At 42.6% G+C, this 15,254-nt stretch overlaps 1 protein-coding gene across 1 annotated transcript in view; it reads left to right on the top strand.

Annotated features, from left to right (window-relative positions):
- The first annotated feature begins 340 nt into the window (after nt 1-340).
- LOC117250014 (FERM and PDZ domain-containing protein 4-like) overlaps nt 341-15,254 on the top strand; it is a 68,750-nt gene continuing 53,836 nt past the window's right edge. The window contains exon 1 of the mRNA XM_033615949.2: nt 341-643. Coding sequence (XP_033471840.2) covers nt 603-643 — 41 coding nt within the window. The 5' untranslated portion in view covers nt 341-602. The remainder of the gene's footprint in view (nt 644-15,254) is intronic.

Genomic DNA, 15,254 nt, shown 5'->3' with positions numbered 1-15,254 from the left:
TGAGCAGAGGGCAAAGCTGGAGCCAGAGAGCATCTGTCATCCGTTCGCTTTGTCGTCCCCCCCCCCCCCCCCCCCCCTCCCCACCCCCGTCCCTCCCTACCTACCTCCCTCTCCATCCCATCCTTCTTCCATTCACTGTCCCTCCCTCCTCCTCTCTTCTACCCTGCTTGCCGCGGCTAGGATCACTGCACTACTCCATGCGCTGAGATGGAGAGCACACACAGTGGGCTTATTGCAGCTCAACCAAGGCAGGTGGAGAGGAGCAGAAAGGGCTGACTCGTCCCAGAGAGAGCAGAGAGGAGGAGGAGGGGGGGGGGGGGGGGGGTGACCTTACTGTCTATGTCATCACTTGAGAACGCAACATTGTGGGAAGACAAGGAATTGGACTGTCTTCTTACCAGATGGGGCATTCAACAATGGTGATACTTGCTGCCATTTGAGTGTGTTTTCCCAAACTGCGAGAAATTCTGTGTTCGAATGGCTTTTGTTGACTCTTGATATGGATCCGGGTTGAAACGGGATTGTCCGGAATTTGGATGTGGATTAGAATGCTGATGTGGAGCACCTGAGGGTTGGGACATAGCGCTCTGTAGCAGGACCACATGGACATGTTTGGGTTCTCCAAGATGCCAAAGCTGTCTGGGTGAGTGTGTGTGTGTCCCTTTGCAGCTGGTCTCTTTTTTAACAATTCTTCAACAAATGCCACTACCTTGAGAACAAAGTGATTATTTATTTCATCTAAGGCTGATCAGTTTTTGAAGGGTATACCGGTTTCTGCTTGGACGACTCTACAATCACTTTGTCCACTTTTGTTTATCCAATCCAAAAAGTTTTACGACTCTTAAAATGAATGAAATGAGAGGGCTTCAACAGAGAGACTTTGGTGATAAGGCTGGAGCAAATGTTTGATGAAGAAAAAGCAAAACGAGGAGCTTTGTGTGATGTGTGTGTTGCACAAAACAGATTTGTATGTGACCTGTAATGCGTTAATTTCAGAGATGATATTGTATTCTACTGATGTATTCTTCCCTGTCTTTGAGCAGGCAGAGGCCTGGTTGTGTTTTTGTCTTGTTATTTGTTATTTTAGCAACTAAAAAATGTTGGGATCTACAACTCATACTAAGATATGCACATTGTCAACAGCAACAACAGAGGCTCAGTGGGGAAAGAAAGCCAGGGTGGAATCACAGAGTCCAAGAAGCATCCAGATAGATAGATAGAGGATGGACAATGGTTACTTAAAAGGACAGAGTGAGCCAGTGGAGAGCACAGAGCCAAAGGAAGAATTGTAACAAGACTACTAAGTACTTCAAAAGACAGCTTGATTTAAAACTGTTCCAGAAGAGGAGGTTCACCCTGAGCCACCCCATCCACTCCCCATGATGCACAACCACACCCACAACTATATAATCAAGGCAAAAGATTCAAACATTTAATTAAAGTCCTGATTCAAGATTATTTTAATTCAAGTAAACTATCCAGTGTTGCAGTTTTACATACCAGACATGTTAGTTTAAATGAACCCCAGGCCTGAAATGTAAAGACATACTAAGAAGTCTTAAGATAGAGGAGAACTCTATAATGAAGAGCTCAGCACACAACAATCTCCGCTCACTGTGATCTAATATGCCACACATACACACTACACGGCATGAAGCGTGGACACACATACACGTTAATACATGTTTGCATGATCCCCCGACTCATGTGTGGTCACATCGCTAAGCCCACTAAACATGGCTCATGACAAATCTCTTAAACCTACACACTCAGAGGGTAGCATCTGGAGTGCATCTTCTGCTCTTCTGAGGAAAGAAATTGAAAAAGGATCCACGTCTCCATTGTGGCTCAGACTTAACAATACAGCTATTTCTACACAATATTTGTGTGTTGTTATTATCACATTTATACACTGATATTTAACCAGTGTATAAGGAAACACAAGAACTTTGAGTTTGCCTGAATATTATTGCCAAATTCCAAGTAACTTACTCCTAACTCTGTATTTGGCTCAGTCATGTTTGTGAATTTCAACCGAACTGAAGTTCATGGTTTTCTTAAGCATATTAACACTTGGCCCTCAAAATATATGAAAAGACATACAGATGGTATAGTGGTTAGCACTGTGGTTTCACAGCACGAGAGTTCCAGGTTGGGGCCCCTCTGTGTGGAGTTTGCATGTTCTACCTGTGTCAGCATGGGTTTTCTCCAAGTACTCCGGCTTCCTCCCACAGTCCAAAGACATGCAGGTTAATTGGTGACTCTAAATTGCCCGTAGGTGTGAATGTGAATGTGAGTGGTTGTCTGTCTTCATGTGGTAGTCGGGCTACCTGTCGTGGCTGTGCCTTGCCTCCAGCCAATGACAGCTGGGATAAGCTCAGACCCCGTGCGACCCGGTATCAGGATATGCAGTGACAGAAAATAAATGAATTCAGGTTGTTACAGAGCCATGTAATGAGGAGTTTTGGGTAGATGGGTCAACAAATCTTCTGCCTTCAACCCAAGAGGCTGTTGTTCATATCTGTTTCCAAACAACAAACAACAGTAGTTGTTTTAGAGTATGACCACGATTGTTCCCTACGCCGTAACATGTACTGTATCAGCATAACCATTATGATGACGATCCCCTAATCTTAGAAAGGCAGCCATTTTAACCCTAACCCAGCCTGGTGTTGGACACAAAGACTTAACAATGCGTAATGTGGTACGGGGCACGAAAAAGTACGTGCTGGCAACACAGTAACAATGCTAGTGCAAACTCAATAAGGATCTTTTGTCGTGGTGTGCGCTCAAGTTAAGTATTAAAGGATAACTTCGGTATTTTTCAACCGAGGCCCTATTTCCCCATGTGTATGTGTGCGTATGATTCATAGGTACAACTCGTTCTAAAATTGGTTCAGTATTGAGGGAGGCGGATGCAGTCGGCAGCCGCGAAATGAGCTAAAACGGTAATGGGGGCAAATGCGTCCCGTATAATTTTGTGCATTAAAAGTGCTTTTTTTCGCCACTGACCGGTTCAGATCACCAGTGCTATCTCTGAAAATAGCATACTAAGCGTTTCCCTTACCTCTGGGCTGTGTGACGTCATCTCCCGAGAGCTTTGCTCCACTGTGTCTGTAGCTCTCTCTACTCGTGGGGCAGCCGTTTTCTTGAGGAAGAGGTGTTTCGGGATTGGATGTCTTCTCTTCTTCGGCTGGCAGTAGTCATCTTGGGAGAAGTGAGCACTGCAGACCCGATGGTCTGCAAGGCGCAGTGTCTGGACAGGAGTGTTAGCATCCATTTGTAGTACAACTAGCCACAACTTCAGCATCTCGCCGTCCGACAAAGGCAGCCTATGAAAGCTGTATGGGGTGTTGCGCGACCTCCTGTTCTTGCAATTCGGATAAGCACAAACACGAACCATTGTTTTCAATCGATGCAATAAAACTCTCAACTGTACTCCGGGACAACCAGCACCACTCTGAGCGGCACTCTGCATGGCTCCTCTGTTTTCTTCCGGCAACAAGCAAAGCTCTCGCGAGATGACGTCACAGCCGGGAGGAGGTGAAGGGTCAGGGAAACGCTTAGTATGCTATTTACAGAGATAGCACTGGCGATCTGAACCGGTCAGTGGTGAAAAAAAGCACTTTTAATGCGCAAAGTTATACAGGGCGCATTTGCCCCCGTTACCGTTTTAGCTCGTTTCATGGCTGCCGGCTGCATCCGCCTCCCTCAATACTGAACCAATTTTAAAACGAGTTGTACCTATGAATCATACGCACACATACACATGGGGAAATAGGGCCCAGGTTAAAAAATACCGAAATTATCCTTTAAGAGTGAGAAAATCGGGCGTCGGTGGCTTAGTGGTAGAGCAGGTGCCCCATGTACAAGGCTGTTGCCGCAGCGGCCCGGATTCGACTCCAGCCTGTGGCCCTTTGCTTCATGTCACTCCCTCTCTATCCCCCTTTCACGCTTGTCTGTCCTATCGAGTAAAGGCCAAAATGCCCCAAAAATATCTTTAAAAAAAAAAAAAAGTGAGAAAGTCTGTGTATGCTGGGTGGGAGGGTTAGTGGATGGGTCAAATGAACATGGACTTTCAACCAGGAGACAGCTGTTTGTGCCCTGTTTGAAACCAAAAGTCAGTGCAGTTCCAAGACTTCATGATCTTTACATGGTTATGTAAAGTACATAAGTTGAAGTCACTACGTCCCATAGGTAGTTATTAACACCAAAGCCGCAATCTTTTCCTAAACTTTATCAATTATTTCTTTGTTCTCTAAACCTAACCAAGTGTCATTCTTTCCTTAGACCTAACCCCACTGCGACTGTTTCACAATGAAACTTCAACTGTTCGTAATAGACTTTGCATTGGCTTTGTTTTGTGTGTTGCCAGCATGTAATTTTAACACTTCTTGTGCCCATCACCACGTTATGCCTTGTTAAGAGGTCCTGTCTATTTCATGTATGTTTCTGAGACTGTGTTGCCTCACTACGGTGTTTTCCTGAGCCTAACCAAGTCATGTTTGTACCTTAACCTTACCACACCATAACCAAAGAGTTTTGAAAGGTGCTTCAGGTCAGAAAACACTTCTAATGCCTGTGAAGCACTTTAACATTCAGAATCTTGTAGAACTATCCCTGTAATTCACATGGAGAGAGATAAACAGTTAAATGAGTATTACAAAAACAAATAAAATGGAAAACATTCATATTTTTCACATTAATGTGGATGAATGAGTCATACAGCACAGAGACAAGTGCCTAAAGTGTGCATATGTTCCATATTATCACATTTTTATCTTTATTTGACTTCAGATTTGAATAAATAGCTTCCATTTATCATACGAAGTGCTTCCACTCCTCTTGCTCTCCAATAGTTTTACCCTCCTGGGAACCACTTGCACTTCTCCTTCTGCTTCAGCTGGTCATAATGTTCGCCACACCCACTTATCCACATTTGGCTCCATCCGTTGTCGACAGACTGTAAAATGACGAAAAATTAATAATGACGTAATGCTAACAGGCACCAAGAGAGTGTTTGCATCACTGGCAAGTTTGCCGCGCCTTGCCTGTACCTAGATGGCCGCTGTGTATCCATGAGCTGTCATAATACAGTTTCGAAGCCTTCTGTTTGCAGATGGCGTACAAGCCAAGTTTGCTTCATAAACTTTAATGAGAAATTGTGGCTCATTTATCACCTTTTAATGCTTCGGAATAAATCATTCATTGTGAGATGGGAGTTAAAACAGATGCAGCAGGTGAGAGGGATCTGTGATCCTTCTTGTTGCGTTTGTTGTTGCCTTTGTCTGACTATGTACTAATGGGAGTTCTGTCATCACACATCTGGCTCTATTTGGGGAACATTAACCTAATCTCTCTCATCCATGCATCCTAAAGACAAAGGCAGGACCTGTATCGGTATTTGTAGTGTGGGAAAATGTTGGCTTTAGTGTGTTGGAATTTGGCAGTGAAACTAGCCAGCAGGGCTTGTTTGTGTTCTGAATATCAGATTACAGTAATGCATGCCAAATTGCCTTCTGCTTAATGCCAATGCATGCTGCTACTTCAGAGGGCAAAGTTCCATTGTACCGAGAGCCATCTGACAAGCTGTGGCAGCCTAAAGAATATCCCAAATCATTTTCAATTCCGAGTAAATTAGGGCACTCATGATTTAAAATCACCTGTAATCGTTTCATAATCGCTTTAGTCATTGTGATGGAAAAACAACATTTCTGCATATGTAGAATTTTTCAGTCGCTTTCACTCATGATCAAGTATTGAAAGTTTGCGAATGCGGTTTTTCAGAAAGAGCTCAAATACATGATGATACAGGGTGATTTCGAAACTATGATTAGTTGTTTTCGTGCTGAGAGTTAGATGAGACATTTGCATGTTTTGTAGGTATCATATCAGCGTTTATAAAGTGACATAGAACATGAGCTGACATTGTCATCACGAGGTGGAGGGAATGGTGGATGGCGTGTCACTTAGGTGAGATGCCTCCCAAGCTGCAGACCACTACAGACCACTCTGTTCAAGACCAACAAACAACAAAAGCAGTTGTGATTTATCACGTCATCGCTGTTTTTCCAGCAGATTTTTAGACACCAAATTTGGGAGTTTCTTTGCCACCTGTGGCTGTTTCTCCAGCAGCTTTTCAGCCCTGAAACGAAAGTATTTTAAGGGACCTGTTGCTGAGTTTCCTGCTGGTTTTTAGCTCCCACAGTGGATATTCTTTAGGGACCCGATGCTGTTTTTCTGGTGGCTCTGAGCTTCCAAACTTGGGTATTTTTTAGTGACCTGTGGCTGTTTCTCCAGCTGTTTTTTTTTTAATGAACTTTGGTTGTTTTTTAGGGACCCGTCACTGTGTTTCCCGCCGCTCTTTAGCCCCCAAATGTGGGTGATTTTTTTGTGACCTGTAGCTGTTTTTCCTCTGCTTTTTGGCACCAAATGTGGGTTTTTTTTGTGACCTGTTGCTGTATTTTTCCTGCAGCTTTTAGCCCCTGAACATGAGTGTTTTTAGGAACCTGTCACTGTTTTTCCTGTGGCCTCTTAGCCCCCGAACATGGGTGATTTAAGCAACCCACCCCTGTTTTTTCAGCAGAACAGTGACACAAAAAACAGTTGTTTTATACCAAGACATTGCTGTATTTCCAGTGGAGATTATGCCACCAATACCAGGCATTTTAAGCCAAAACATGATCTTCTCCTAACCATAAACAAGTGGTTATTGTGCCTAAACCTAACCACATGTTAACCACAGCATTGTTGAAACGTAACGATTCAGCGTATCCGCTACAAATGTTCTGGAAACATACAATGCACACATTTTTTTCTGGTCTTTGGGTTGTGATCTTTCAAGTATAGTCAAAGCTAATGCAAGATAAGCAGTTTGAGTTGGTCTGTGTATCCTCAACCTTTACCTTTGTAGCGATCAGTAAGGAGTCATTCACCAGCTCTTTATAGCTTGTAATACCACTTGTATTTTTTCACAAACTTGCAGTTATTTGGTATAGGTGGACATGTTGCTGCACAAGGCACATGTGTCAAAACTCACAAATCAAAGGCTGGCGATGAGAAAAACATAACATCAGGCATCAGCACTACCACCCCCCCACTCCATTTCTCTCTTTCTCACTCTGCCCGTAACCCTTAAAGTTGCACAATTTTCTTGATTTGAGTCTGGATAATCCTCCTAAGGGATTTGGTTGGTGATCACTGCAGGAGGGACTGGCAGGGTGAACACACTGTTGGCTGTTTCATTCAGTATATGAAATCACATCACACATCTCTTTCTCCCTTACCTATCTGTCTACTTTATATGGCAGCACATCCATCCATTCCCCTGTGTATCTATCCCTGCCTGTAATTGCAACCAGGTACAGTCTGCTTCAAAGACACAATTCGTCTTTCAAATTGAGACTGATATGGTTTCTGATTGTGTCAGGATGCTGAAATATATTTTAAGGCGTGTTTTGTTGTGTTTAAAAAAGCATGTGCGCTCTTTTTCTTTTAAGTATAAAGCCACAGAAGCATCTTTAATTTCAGCCCAGCAGAATAACACATTTGTTATCTCTAAATGCTTATTTGATAAAAGATACCAGCTCTGAAAGAGAATGCTTTAATCAGTCCCTCCTTCTTGTGCGCATCTTCTGCAGGGATTCATTTCCTGGTGAACACTAATATTCTGTTATGTTATGATCACCGCATTTTACTTCCCATAATTCCAGTCATCTCTCACACCAGATAACAGTGAATGAGTGGAGCGATGCGCTTCATGCTTCCGCTCCCCCTTTGACGGAAGACCAAATTTGATCAATTATGCAAATGAAGCAAAACCCATTTTGTTCCTTGCTCCGTTCAGATCCGAACTTCCTTCCCTCGCCCCTGCTTCGCAAAAACAAATAACTTTTAGAACAAGCATCATCTCCCAATCACGCTTCAATTCTCAAAAAGCAAATTTAGACACAATGTGCCAGCTGATCAGCAATGCAAAAAGTGACACTCTTGTAGAATTTTTAATCAAAGGAGTGCATCACATGTTCTGTAAATGTTAAGAGAATTCAACATACAGCATGTGTTCCTCTGTTAGCACTTTTATGTCTCATGAATTCTGCATGGAACCTGCTTTGTGCATTATTTAATGGTACATTGGTGCATAGGCTTTGGCTTTATAAATGCATAACTGCCTTGTTGTAACCAAGCCGCGACTGCAGAAGTTCAATTGGAAGCATTTTCTTTTTGCTGAGACAACCACCTCTTTTCCCAAACGCCCATCATAGCAAGGCATGTACTGGTGTTTGCCCCTAGGTTGAACCCTATAGCAATCCCTGAGAACAAAGGCATCAAAACCACTCATGTGTCCCACGATGACTCACTCAAGTGACTGATCTTTCTGAAGTCTTAACTTCACTCTAACACTACAGGGTACTCGTGTCGAGATGGCAACCGGCTACATTGCTACATCCTTTAACTGAATATCTGTAGAGGATGTGTTTAGGTTCATTTTTAGAAATACTCCCAAATACATTCACAAAGGAAAAAGCCTCCATTGCCTTTTGTAGAATGGTAGACATCCCTAGGCATGGAGACTCGGAGAATCTCAACCCATTGTCATTTCCAGGTTTGTCAAATACCAACATTTTGTGACGCCCCTCGGCATCTGATAGCAATGCACAGGGCTCCCTTTAGTGTATCAATATGACACACATCTGAAACATGTTGTGAACTGGTCGCTTTTGGGTTTAGGCAACAAAGCTACTTGGTAAGAGATGGTGTTCTGCCTTAAAATAAGCACGCCACGAGTGATGCCAGTGCACGACAAAATTACAAAAAGTTACAGTAAAACAGTGTAGGCTTGGTTTCACACAGGATATCATAACATTACATTAAAACAACCTTGACTTTTTGTTTTAAATGAGACACAAACTGCGGTCTCCTGGATGAAAGTTCAGTTTTGTTTGACCACTTGCCTCCCCTCCCATTTTCCCTGCCTAGCTAAGACAAAGGCGGGCCGCCTGGGTGATTTTGGCCGCTGCCTTGGTTAAAGTGCATGTGTGTGCATGGGGGGCGTTCAGATGTAGCGTCTTTTGCGAACACAAACCCATTACTTTCAATGTAGACGTGCGTCATGTGCGCTCACAACCCGAAGTGACGCCATAGCGGCGCGCATTTGGTGGGACGCACTTGTTTTTTCGTCCGGCGCACAACTCCACGGACCTGCTTCTCCCTCCGGTGTTGTGTCAGGTCCCGGTTCCCCCTTGGTCTCCCCTACTGTTTCCCATGGAGCTCTGCCCCATTTGAAAGGCAAAGGAAGCCTGTATGTGGAAGGACGTCGCCTCCGAGATGTTGAATGTGTATTATAGAAGAGAAACACACATTTCAGGACCGCTGACTTGTATCATCACAAAGGACGTGTCTTGTGAATTTCAGCCTCCTTTCATATTTAACAGAGGGGGGACAATACCTGACAGTAATATTCTCAGCTGTCAGGATGTGCCTGCTGCAAAGGGTAAATATAATCATAGAAGGCTGAAAATCACAGGACATGTCTGTTCTGATTATACAAGTCAGCAGTGCAAAGCTCAAGCATGTGGGGGCCTCCTTTCGTATTTGATAGGGAAAACCCTGTACATAACTTGCTTCAACAACAGAATTTTTACTTTCCTTTAATTTGTCAAACATCTATAGATCTGTGTTAAGGGAATGTCCATATTGACCTTGTTCAAACATGACAGGACTAGGACTGGATTTACAGTACAGTGTGATATGGTACATTCAAAGCCCTTTTTTCTCCCTCGGCAGCCCTGCTGTGAGTTTCAAAATAATCACTGAAAACCATCAAGGACATATAAAATCCATTTGTACCCATTGACTGAGTGACATAGCCTGATTGCCAACCCTATACAGCCCATGCACCTTGCTATCTCCGCTGTTAATCCTCTCATGAATTTTATCACTCTTTAGATATGACATGTAGAATTCTGCTGGCTCTCATTTGTTTCCTTTGTGTTTCACATAATACAGAAGACAACATAAGAGTGTTGTTGTCAACATTAGGATGCCTGGCAACTAGCAAAGTCTCTAGGAAGTTACTGTTTGCCAGCACACTCCCCAGATTCCAAGTGCAACATCAAAAAACTCTTTCTAAACACAAGGCAGGCATGTTACATTTCCAGTACATGCCAATGTGTTGTCTACTTTCTGTACCATCTATCTTTAAAGCAGCTGTTGTTCCCTTTTTAACTAAATGCTAATGGATGCATTCAGTAGCATAATGTATGCTAAAGTGCTAGCATAAAGCGTCAAGGACACATGGGTGATTTGGGCATCTGTGCTCCAGTGATATGACAGTTTAATCACCTTCAAAACTATGTATTTCTTAAAGAGTGTAAGATAAAAGTTTGCACAGATCCGACCACTCACATGCTTTCAAGTAGCTGAGTGTGTGAGGATGTTTCACAAAGACAGTCATACTGTACATGCCTCTTAGGAAGTGCGTACTCAATAATTGATCACTTTGGCACGGTTTTACTACATACAGTGAGCGACTCTGTCCCTGTAGGACAGAAGGGAAAGTTAAAAATATCTTGCATTATCTAACATTTCATATTCTCTCTCTCCTACACACACTTACACACTCTGGTTTGCATCAGGGAAGGAGACGGCTCTGTGGAACAAATAAATCAAACATGACAGCAGAAATGTGGAATTAATGAATTCTTGGCATTTGTGTTTAATAGCAGTTGTTCAAGCGGTGAAATTGTATTTAGTTGCACACATTTGTTTGGCATTTTGGGTTTCTACGGTAGCCTCGAGAGGCAAGGTGAATAAGCAGAAGTCCTGGTGATCCATTGTCTAAGTCTGATCTAAATTGGTTTCCCTCCTGGGGTTATGACTTAAGAACAGGTCAAAAACATATCAAGAAACTCACCTGGAAGAAAACATGAAGACTTTTAATCCTGTTTCGGACATGTGGTTGTGGTGGGCTTTAGTCTCTTGTGAAATGAATATTTCAATAACGGACAACTTGAAAAATGATCTTCTGAGTATCTCATAAGGTGTCAGGTAAAATAAAGTATACTTTTCAAAGGGAACACCACCTAGATTAAGAAATCCAGTATCTTATTTCCATGGTCTAGGACAGTTGAGTCAATATTTGTGAACATGAGCTGCTCTCTCTTAAAGCCAGAACACAGAGAAGTTAGTCTCAGACTTGTGGTGTCATTGGGTGTAAAGTCTGGAGCTGCTTCATAGACAATGAATGTGAGGCTGATATTGTTTTCTTTTTAATACCCAAATGAGCTTTAAGCTACTGTAGTGTTCTCAGCTCTGAAACAGACAATGTACCCATATACTCAGAACATTCCCCTAAGGGCTCTAAGTGTCATCTAGAACATCTTTACAGTTCATTGATGATGGAGCAATTTCAGACTTTATACGCTATGACAGGCATGTCCAAAGTCTGGCCCGGGGGCCAATTGTAATCAGCCCTCGGCTTGATATTTCAAAATATACCATTTGTGGCTCTTTACACAATAATGGTTAATCACTTCGCATTTTTACCTTTCATGAGGACTGTCATACAGTTTGTAGACAGGCATCAAGTAGTAGTAGTTTATCAAAAGATAAAAATGGTTGCATTTGTCACACTTTTTTTTAAACCCAGTTGATGCGAGAATCAGTTGGCCCCTAGGTATTTTCACATTGTTTTATCTGGCCCCCATTCAAAAAAGTTTGGACACCCCTGCTCTATGAAATCACAAATTTGAGTTTCAGCACCCTGACTGATGACTAACTAACAACTTAAACTTTTAACTACCGCCTTCTATCCAGCAGTCTGATAGGGAGGGAGAGAAAATGCAAAACGTAATTGTACATTATTGCTGCTGGCAAATGCAGTAAGCAAATTGTGAAGTATAGCCTCACACATCTGGAATTCAGGCAGCTGAAAAATAAGATTAAACTAGATGTAGTGAAAAAAAAAAAAAAAAACACAGTGACGAGGCACATGACGGATGAGCTCACACTGACTGCAGCCAGTTGTCTGTTTGCTGATACATCTGTTTGCTAAAGAGGCTAGTGGAGTGATTAGTTCTGCTCCAAATGCCATCACATAATACTTAAGTGCCACTGTGTATACTCGGAGCCACACTGTCACACAAACACACACACACACAGTGTACTGTAAACCTACATACAGTACAGTACAGTGTATGTACATTAGGACGGGGACACATGTCCAAGGCTGGCATGTATGGATATGTTAGTTTTAAACTAGTGCAGCATCTCTCAAAGCGCCTCATAAAACACTCGACAGTGTGGCAAAATGTTTATCTGTGGCTCATCTACTGCACTCTTTATTTCCTTTCTTTCTTTTCACTGCCAGATTTTCATTCAGACATTATGATTCAAGAATCCAGACATGAGTGACAAGTGTTTCTTATTCATCGTAATGATCACCGTCCTCCCGTGTAATCTTATTTAGGGAGCGCTCAGCGATGCTTGTTCTGCTGGGGTATTTTTAGCCCGCGGCATTATGCTTCAATGTTGGGTGCAGATGTTCTATCCAGCTGTAATGTTTTCAGCCTGTATGTGTTTTGACATGGACTGAATGCACACCCAGCGTCAAATCAAGTCGCTGGAGTGTATTCAGCGTGCATTCACACACAGTCTGTAGCCGTGGTTTCTTTTGCACGCTGCGAGCAGATACCGTGCACACACTGTGCTTGCTCTTTAACCTTTACAATTGACTTGAACCAAATAGACGGAGGTAGTCAATGCTTGGTCGTCATTACATCACGCGAGTACAGTCAACCAACCAGAAACTAACTGGCAGTGAAACTCCCCATAGGCATGACCTCAGTGAAAACACAACTCCCCAGTCCAAATATGAACATGATTAAAGGGCTCTGACACAGAATGTAAAGTCATGTTTTAAGCCTCAAATAAATTGATTTTACAATTTCATGTGCACAAATTGAGACATGTGTAGGACTGCAAAAAATTCACTTCCTTATGGCGACTTTACTGAAACCGCTGGATCACCACTTGTGTGTAAAAAGGGAAAATCTAAGCCCTGACTTTTCAGTGGTTTCCTACATGACAGACCGGGAAAGTGAGGTGACTGGTGAGTAATTGCCTTTAGTTGTCTCTGGGGATCCATCTGTTTGATCCTGCTCCTTAAGTTGCACCTCAGAGCTCGTTCCCAGATCCGATAATAGACAGCCAAAAGGTGCCGTTTGCAATTGAAATTCTGTCTTTATATCAGTTTCTCCTCTGACTGAAATCCAGCAGTGGGTTCAAGTGCTTTTCCTCTGCAGCCAAAGAAAACAGCAGCAACATAAACATAATTCACACAGACACTCATCAGATTTCCTTTAAAAATATCATTTAAAGTGCCGCTCCGCTGCCCTTTGTGTTTTCTGCCCCCCCCCTGCCCCCCCCCCCCCCCGGTTCCGCCGGGCTTTATGTGACATTTACAAAGAATCAATGAGATGTTGTGCTGTGGACTGTGTTGTCCAACAGAGATGTACCGCTGTGCTGCAAAGGTTGAAAAGCAACACTGTAAAGTGTTTTTAGATCTGCGGCTGAAACAGATACAGTGGCACAGTGACAGGCTGTAGACATAACTCACCTACAAGCACCATAACCTATTCCTGTAGCCAAACATATTTCATTCCTGACTCATGTAGTTTTCCTTCTGTGACCTGCCCTTGTAACCACTTTCATTTAGAGGTATTAGTGGGTAAAAGTAAGTGTATCCCAAAGCTAATAAATCATCTAAAGCAGTACTTGTAGCTGAGCAACTCTGACCTCCATTTGCATTCTAAGGGTCATTATTGATCCTTGTTTCAGCTTCACCATTTTCATCACACCAGCGATCCTGTCTGTCAATCAAAGCTTTGACGGAAACATCTCCAAATGGACCACATAAAATGTACAGAAAATAGACTTTACATGTTCAAGAATGTGTTTGAAGTGATATATATTTTATTAATTAATTGATTGAAGTCACTACAATCCCCATCCTATAGTCTATCAATATCAACCTATTCAGTAGCATACATATAAATCCTTAAATATCTGTTTACTGATGGTTCCTAACTTATTTATATTCTCTTTACGCGTGCTTATAGGCACTGCCAGATCCTCTGTTTGCAGCTCCCCCCACTGACATCTAGAGGTTTCATCTGATATCATCTTATCTTATAAATGAACACACTTGTAGCTGCACCTGCTGTCCTCCAACCAAATGCTGCTCTCCCCACTGCAGGAAACTTTCACCCCAAAGAGAAATGGGATGTTTCGAAGCGATCACGAGCTCGTCTCAAGCCGTTAAATGCAATTTGCGGTGCAGTTAATGCCTACCATACACGAAAAGACTTTGGAAGGACTTTGAAAAGACTGACACCCTCTCACATGTAAAGACAATGTGAGTTTTCAGTCGCACAGTGTGAGATTTTGCAGGGCCACTATTTGCAAGACCACAAGTAGATTTCTTTTGAGATTCCCAAAAATATTATGTCAGAATCCTTTTAATAAATACAACTTATTATCAATTTATTATGTGGCTGCAAAAATACTTAACTCTAGAAAGATAAAATGATAAACTTTACATTAAACATGGACAAATTAAACTCGCTCCACAACTCAAGTTTCTCCTTCTCCTTTTCCACAGTAGAAGAGAACCCAGAGTTTCTTTTCCTACACCTAACCAATGTAACTTTAATTACATAAAGTCGGCAGTAGCTCAGTCCATAGGGACATGGGTTGGGAACCGGAGGGTCGCCTGGTCAAGTCCCCGTCCGCACCAAATATGGAGCGTGGACTAGTGGATGGAGAGGTGCCAGTTCACCTCCTGGGCACTGCCGAGGTGCCCTTGAGCAAGGCACCAAACCCCCCAACCACTCGGGGTGCCTGACCAAGGCAGCCCCCTCACTCTGACATCTCTCACTTTCTGAAACCTAACCTATGTATGTTAAGTTAAGTACAAGTACTTACCTTTACAGTAAGTACAGTATGTGACAAGGCCCAACCATGTTTCTTTTCCTAAATCTAACCTATGTGACTTTACACAAGTATAAATAGTGTTAAGTACGTAACTTAACGTGTCGTACTTAATAGGGATGCACCGAAATGAAAATTTGTGGTTGAAGCCGAAGCCGAATAATATTAAACGCTTGGCCGAATACCGAGTACTGAATACCGAATATCGTTGTTTAGTTTTTCATTAGTTTTTGCAGATGAACCCCCTCCAGATTAGTGTTGTC

This window comes from Epinephelus lanceolatus, chromosome 24, assembly GCF_041903045.1.
Source record: "Epinephelus lanceolatus isolate andai-2023 chromosome 24, ASM4190304v1, whole genome shotgun sequence".
In the NCBI taxonomy this organism is placed as follows: domain Eukaryota; kingdom Metazoa; phylum Chordata; class Actinopteri; order Perciformes; family Serranidae; genus Epinephelus; species Epinephelus lanceolatus.
Note: the sequence above shows the minus strand (reverse complement) of the source record. Positions and strands in the feature narration are given on the sequence as shown.